Here is a 7,664-nt window from a genome sequence, read left to right as displayed (position 1 = left end):
GAAACCGGCCCCCATACATGGAAGGCAGGAAAGACTGAATAAAGAGGCTGACCACTCAAAATTGGTAGGTGGCTTTTTTAATAATAAAAGGAACTTACATATGAGGCCTGTCTTGGGTGGCTGCAAGATGAGTAGATCTCTGCATGTATAATCTTAAAGTTCATATAAAGGCCTTAACTGGGATCAGTCACATATAACATTCAGATGGTCTGAACAATACCTTACTCTCTATAGACTATGTCCTTGGAATAGCTCCCACTGTGGGAACTGGCCAGAATGAACATTCCAAGGACAGGAGAATGGGTGAGGAGCCTCTGATTGCTCAGGTCCAGCTCATTGGTCAACAGGTATCATGTCCTATTATCTCCTTTAACATTATTCACCATTAAGCCATTCCTTGATCCATACAAGCTGAGTTAATCAATTTTCTTCTTTCTACTACCAAATCCAATAGTTACTTCTAGGTACTGAGTAGTAGCAACCCTTAGTTCAATGTATTTTATTCATTTGTTTAAGTAGAGGAGCAAAATATAATTTTCCCTTTATTCTTATAAGTTCTTAGCTGGGACTCCTAAAACAAAAGCCAGATTAATGAGAAAAACAAAACAAGTTTATTAACATGTATCCCTAATGTATACATGTGAGATACCCAGGGAAAAATGAGTACCTCAAAGCAATGGCTTAGAACTCTGATTTATATACCATCTTCAGCTAAAGACAAAAGAGAGAGGTGTAAGGAAGGCCAGTTATGGGGAGATGTCCACGAAAGCACAGCAGAGAAGAATCAGCTTTGTTACCCAGTTTTAATTCCATGCCTTCTTCATTAGTAAGGGTCTACAGTTGTCTCCTGTGATTAACTTTTGTCCTTCCTGGTAGACAGAGGAAGGACAGCTTTGAAATTTACATTCTGCTTTCAGGCAAATAGGGCCAGAAACTTTTCTTCTATGTTTTTTTTTTCCATTGCCTTTAGCTCAAAATAATCCTTATGCCAAAATGGCATATTTTAGAGTGGCATATTCTGCTCTCCTTCATTTGTATATAATCTTCCCTTACCAGAATGTAAGATTTTAGGACAGAGATTGTTTTATTCATTTTTGTATCCCCTAACAGCTAGCAGAATGACACAAAGAGCTCTCTGCTATTAGCTGCTGAGTGGCTGGCTGATTGGAGAGTGAATGGTAATTAAAGGAGAATTTGAAAAGGTGTAGTAGAGACAGAGAACAGGAAGAGTTTATTGCAAAACTTTGGGGCCCTTATGTTCCCCATTATTTCAGTCCACATTTCTTATTTTAATATTTTCAGAGATGGAAAACCTCACAAAGACACCTATTTCTGGCCTGAGATCAAATAGCCTGTGAGCCATAAAAGGAGTAGTGTAAGAGAAGTGACCAGTTGCTTAGTGGAAGTTAGAATGAAAATCTGTTTGGTCATAATGAAAAGGAAACCCGTTTTCTGGGAAGGCTGTTGTAGGTGTTTGTATTTTCCATTTGAGCCAGGGCTTTAGGGTGTTTTCTTTTGCTGTGGCCTTGCCTTAGGCAATCTTTTTAAAAAATTAATTAATTAATTTTAGAGAGCAAGAGAGAACAAACAGGGGAGAGGGGCAGAGAGGGAGGGAGGGAGTGAGGGGGATAGAGAGAGAGAAAGAGAGAGAGAGAGAGAGAGAGAGAGAAAGAGAATCTTAAGCAGGTTCCATGCTCAGCATGACATCAGACCTGGGGCTCAGTGCAACGAACCTGGGATCATGACCTGAGCTGAAATCAAGGGTTCGGGGTGTTCAACTGACTGAATCACCCAGGCACCCCTTACTTAACATATTTTTAAGATTCATGCATGTTGTAGCATGTATCAGTACCTCATTCCTTTTCATGGGTGAATAATATGTAAGTTTTTTGAAATGATATGGGTAGAACGTTAGATAATCTATGCATTTCATTTGAGGGCTCATTCAGAATATTTGTTATAAAAAGGAACATTGGATCAGAGCCGCTAATCTAGCTGGAGAGGCAAGACACACACATATGTATGTATAAAGGCGAGTAACAATCCTAGAAAACACATCATGTTATTAGCCGTTAGTTAACTTTTCCTGGACAAAAGGTGGACAGGTAGTGATCAGGCAGAGATTACATCTGAGTGATAGAGCCTATTCAGATAGTGGATTGGCAAGGCCGGGGTGAGATGCAGCCGATCGAAAGTTAAACTACCACCCTCGTTCATAGAATAGTTCCCTTCTCAGGTGATCTTTACCAAGTGATCCTTCCTTTCAGTAGGCCTTGGAGTAATGAAGGGAATCAGGGGAAGTAAAGTAATTCTTCTGGAACTGAATGGATAGCTCCATGGTGGCAGTCCAAGGCGAGGGGTTTTTGCAGAGCAGATCTGGTAAGCTACCAATACGCACCGCCGTTGGAATTTCGCCGTAATTTGTCCCGCGCTCTTTTGCCTGGGCCATTTAGGCCCATCCCGGGTGCCGTAGCGAGGCCGCGCTCAGCTGTTGAGGGGCGGGGCCACAGCTGACCATGGCGGGCGAGCTTGAGGGTTCCAAACCTCTGAGCGGGCTGCTGAGCGGCCTGGCCCAAGAAGCTTTCCACGGGCATCAAGGCATCACAGAAGAGCTGCTGCGGAGCCAGCTGTATCCGGAGGTGTCACTGGAGGAGTTCCGCCCCTTTCTGGCTAAGATGAGAGGGATTCTTAAGGTATCGGTCCTCCCTGCAGCCGCGGCCACGGAGCCCAGTTCCTTCCCTCTGTCTTCAGATTGGTTCCCCAGAAGCCGAAAAGGCTTTCCTTCTGACAGCTCCATTCCGTGGGCTCTACATTATGTTCCTTCAGATCCGAGGCGCTTGCCCCATCGCCTCTTCTTACTTTCTTAGGGGTGACCCTTTTCTGCTCAAGCTCCCAGCCTCGTAGCAGTATTGAGCAACACTCACCGGAGAGGACTCGGGTTTTCTTTTGTTTTTGTTTTTATTTTTTAATGTTTCACTTATTTCTGAGAGAGAGAGAGAGAGAGAGAGAGACAGAGAGACAGCGTGAGGAGGGGAGGGTCAGAGAGAGAGGGAGACACAGAATCTGAAGCAGGCTCCAGGCTCTGAGCTGTCAGCACAGAGCCCGACACAGGGCTCAAACCCACGAACCGTGAGATCATGACCCAAGCAGAAGTTGGATGCCCAACCGCCTGAGCCACTCAGGCGCCCCTCGGGCTTTTTCCTCAACTTTTTCTTTCTTGTGGTGTGGGTAACAATTTCGAGTTGCCTCGGCGGATCTGTGTGCTCCAGATTAAAATTAAAATTAAAGAACTACTAAATCAGCTTTTCCAGGTTGTGGAAGTGGGGAGTGTTTAAATGAGCCACTGTATGCTGGGATAGGGGGTGGATTAGCTGGAGTGAACCCCTGTGAAGTAGTGCACTGTATGGTTAAGAGAGTACATTGACCAGCTTGAAATCAAAGTGTAAGTCAACCTGTCTGAGAGAAATGTAATGAGAGCTAAATATATGTCAAAAATTTCTAAAGGCCACATTAATAAAGTAAAAAGAAACAGATGAAATTGCTTTTATTTCATTTAGTCCAATATATACAAAGTATAATCCCTTTTTGTGTAATCACATATCAACATACAAAATGTTAATATGGTAGTTTATTTTATTTTTTTTTACCAAGTCTTTGAAATACTATATGTATTGTATACTGAAAGCACATATCAATTTGTACTACCCAGATTTCAAGTGACCAGTAGTTACATATAGCCACTGTACTGAACAGCACTGGTTTAGACTGAGAACTAGTCATTGGAATGAATCCGGTGCCAAAATATACTCGTGAGATAGGTAATAAAAATGGTTCTCGATTTTTGTGGGTTTCCTGTGTGTTAGGAACTGGCCTAGGTAGACACCCGTTTTAAAGAATAGGAACAGGCCCAGGGCGTCTAAATCTAGTTGGTCTAAAATTGCACTTTGATTAAAGGCAGTGTTGAATTTTCAGCTGCTTTGGGGTGCCTGGGTGGCTCAGGAGGTTGGGCATCCAACTTCAGCTTGGGTCATGATCTCACGGTTTGAGGGTTCGAGCCCCATGTTGGGCTCTGTGCTGACAGCTCAGAACCTGTTTCAGATTTTCTGTCTCCCTCTCTCTCTGCCCCTCCCTTGTTCCTGCTCTGTCTCTGTCTCAGAAATAAGTAAACATTAAAAAAAAATTAAAAAGAAATTTCAGCTGCTTTTTGTATCAGTTTGTTTCAAAACTGCTTAGGCTTTGAAAAGGCAGTTCTGTTTTTCTTTTTTTTAACTCCTTTGCTTATAGGATTTGAATCTAGAAAAAAGCAAAGAGTTATCTCACAAAAAGTACATCCGTTGTCGCATGGAAATATTAAGAGTAATAGCTCAGGTGTGATCCCAGACATTCTTAGTAATTTTATTTATTTTATTAAAAATTAAAGAAAATTTTTTAATGCTTTATTTATTTCTAAAAGAGAGAGACAGTGAACAGGGGAGGGTCAGAGAGAGAGGGAGATACAGAATCTGAAACAGGTTCCAGGCTTTAAGGTAGCTGTTGGCCCAGAGCCTGACGCGGGGCTCGAACCCACAAATTGTGAGATCATGTCCTGAGCTGAAGTAGGACGCCTAACCGACTGAGCCACCCAGGCGCCCCTAAAATTTTTTTAAAAATGTTTATGTGTGTGAGTGGAGAAGGAGCAGAGAGAGAGGGGGACACAGAATCCGCAGCAGGCTCCAGGCTCTGAGCTGTTGTCAGTGCAGAGCCTGACGCTGGGCTCCGGCTCGGGAACAGTGAGATCATGACCTGAGTTGAAGTCAGATACTCAACAGACTGAGCCAGCTAGGCACCCCATATTTTATTTTTTTAAAATATTTTATTATGTTTTTAGTTTTTTAATTTTTTTATTAAAAAAATTTTTTAAATGTTTATTTGTTTTTAAAGAGAGACATAGAGAGCGAACAGGGGAGGGGCAGAGAGAGTAGAGACAGAATCCCAAGCAGGCACTGCACCATCAGCGCAGAGCCCAGTGCAGAGCTTGAACCCACAAACTGTGAGATCATGACCTGAGGTGAAATCAAGAGTTGGTCACTTAACCAAGTGAGCTACCCAGGTGCCCCTGCTATATTAGTTTTTAAAATATCTATTTATTATTGAGAGACAGAGAGACAGAGTGCCACCAGGGGAGGGGCAGAGAGAGAGGGACACAATCGTAAGCAGGCTCCAGGCCCTGAGCTGCCAGCACAGAGCCTGATGCGGGGCTCAAACCCACAAATTGTGAGATCATGACCTGAGTGGAAGTCCGATGCTTAACCAACTGAGCCACCCAGGTGTCCCTAAAGATTTTCTTTTTAAGTCATCTCTACACCCAGTGTGGGGCTTGAATTCACAAACACCTTTGCATGCTCTATGGACTAAGCCAGCCAGGCACCCCTATCCTGAGTAATTTTAGTTGATAACATAAACATTAATGAAGGCCTTCTGTTTCTATCAAATCTTGTTTTTGAGTGGGCAGAAAAGATTTCCTAGAGAATTTGACTTCTTACCTGGGTTTTTGAGGTTTTTGCTAGGCCTGTGGAGGGAATGAGGATGACGGACTGCAGGCCAAGAAGTAAGAACAGCATGTGTGTAGCCAGTGGCCTAGGAACTCCAAACATTGGGGGCTACCTGCTCTCTAGGTGTCTCTAGGTGGACAATATTTTGATTCTTTCATTTGATTATGAGTGAAAAATTGCAGGATACCCAGAGAAGACATTGCCTAAAGACTCTCTTCCTTGTTTTCATTTAAATATATTGCTGAATAATATCCAGCTATTGCTCTTTCTCCTTTCAGTCCTTTGTCTGAGGATGGAATACTTCAGTTTTCTGAGTAATTCTTTTTTTTTTTACAAATAGTTTATTGTCCAATTAGTTTCCACATAACACTCAGTGCTCATCCCCACAAGTGTCCTCCTCCATGCCCATCCCCCCCTCCCCCCCTATTTTTTTTTCTGAGTAATTCTGCACTGAAGAGCTAGCATGGATCACTTGCTGTTGGGAGTAGAACAGAGGATTTGCCTGTGCTTTACAACACAGCCTCTGTATAACTAATTGAGATACCAGGGGAAAAGCATGTGATTGTTTGACTTAGGACTGGAACTGGATGACACCTAGTTCTAATATTCATTTACTTTTTTAAGCAACACTGAGGTATAAACATCTCTCTAATTCTTAAGGAAACATAAAAAGCAAACAAGATTTTTATTCTTATTTATTTAGTTAAATGATTTTTTATTTTGAGAGAGAAAGAGCGAGCACAAGTAGGGTAGGGGCAGAGGGAGAGGTAGAGAGAGAATCCCAAGCAGGCTCTGTGTTGTTAGCACAGAGCCTGATGCAGGGCTCTGTCTCATGAACCATAAGATCATGACCTGAGCCGAAATCAAGAGTGGGACGCTTAACCAACTGAACCACCCAGGCATTCTGCAAACAAGATTTTTAAACCAAAGGCTTTGAATATATCCTTCTGCGATAAAAGAGAACATACACAAACAATCATAATGCAAGGATACTGTAGTATTTGGAAATAGGGGGCTGAGTAAACTACTGTGGACAGAAAGAGGTATTAGCTCTTTGAGACAGGTTTCTTGGAGATGCCATTTTTGTGGTCCTTGAAGAAAGTGTAGAATATTGGAGACTGAAATGAGAGGCAGCCATAGAATGCAGTCTAGGTTAGGAAAATAGCAGTAATGAGACAGGAGACTATAGAGCAGGGTCAGGAAATGGTAAATAGTCCAGTCTGACCATAGTGTAGTAGTACCTAGTATGGAGTATTGGTGGAAGGGCCAAGAAAAAATGAAGCAACCTTTTATTTCTTTATTCCTACTGATCTTAATTCCTGCTCTTAAGCAAGGCATACTTTTTTTTTTCCCACTGTGGCAAAATACTTATAACTTATAATAAAATTTATCACCTTAACCATTTTAAAGTGTACAGTTCAGTGGCATTAAATACTTTTATAATGTGCATCCATCGCCATCATCCATATCTATAACTCTTTTCATCTTGTAAAACTGGAATTCTATACCCATTAAACAATAACTCCCCATAACTCCCCACCTCCTGACAAGTCTCTGGCTACTATCATTCTACTCATTATTTCTATGATTTTGACTAAGTATCTGGTGAAAGTAGAATTATACAGTATCTTTTTTTTTTTTTGGGGACTGACTTATTTTGCTCAGCATAGTGTTATCAAGGTTCATGTTGTTGCATATGTCAGAATTTCCTTCCTTTTAAAGGCTGAATAATATTCCACTGTATGTATATACCATGCTTGCTTTATCCGTTGATGTCACTGGACACTCGGGGTGCTCCCGTGTTTTAGCTATTGTGAACTATGCTGCTGTGAACACAGAAGTGTAGATATTTCTTTGAGACCCTGCTTTCAATTCTTTGGGATATATACCGAAGGGTGGAATTGCTGGATCATATTGTAATTCTATTTGTAATTTTTTGAGGAAGTGCCATTCTCTTTTTCACAGTGGCTGTACCATTTCACATAACAGTACATAAGAGTTCTAATTTTCTGATTTCTTTATATCCTTGCCAACACTTCATGATTTCTGTTTTTTTGTTTGTTTTCTTTTGTTTTTTGATACTAGCTATGAAGTGGGCAGGTATACATATTTACATATAGATGACAGTAGAAG

General features: G+C 41.6%; 1 protein-coding gene across 1 annotated transcript in view; it reads left to right on the top strand.

Annotated features, from left to right (window-relative positions):
* Positions 1-2,496: 2,496 nt before the first annotated feature.
* Positions 2,497-7,664, top strand: part of COMMD1 (copper metabolism domain containing 1) — a 196,881-nt gene continuing 191,713 nt past the window's right edge. Inside the window, exon 1 of the mRNA XM_077766208.1 lies at positions 2,497-2,693. Coding sequence (XP_077622334.1) covers positions 2,517-2,693 — 177 coding nt within the window. The 5' untranslated portion in view covers positions 2,497-2,516. The remainder of the gene's footprint in view (positions 2,694-7,664) is intronic.

This window comes from Crocuta crocuta, unplaced genomic scaffold, assembly GCF_008692635.1.
Source record: "Crocuta crocuta isolate KB4526 unplaced genomic scaffold, BGI_CrCroc_1.0 scaffold113, whole genome shotgun sequence".
NCBI classification, from domain to species: domain Eukaryota; kingdom Metazoa; phylum Chordata; class Mammalia; order Carnivora; family Hyaenidae; genus Crocuta; species Crocuta crocuta.
The sequence above is the reverse complement of the archived record's forward strand: the minus strand, read 5'-3'. Positions and strand labels throughout refer to the sequence as shown.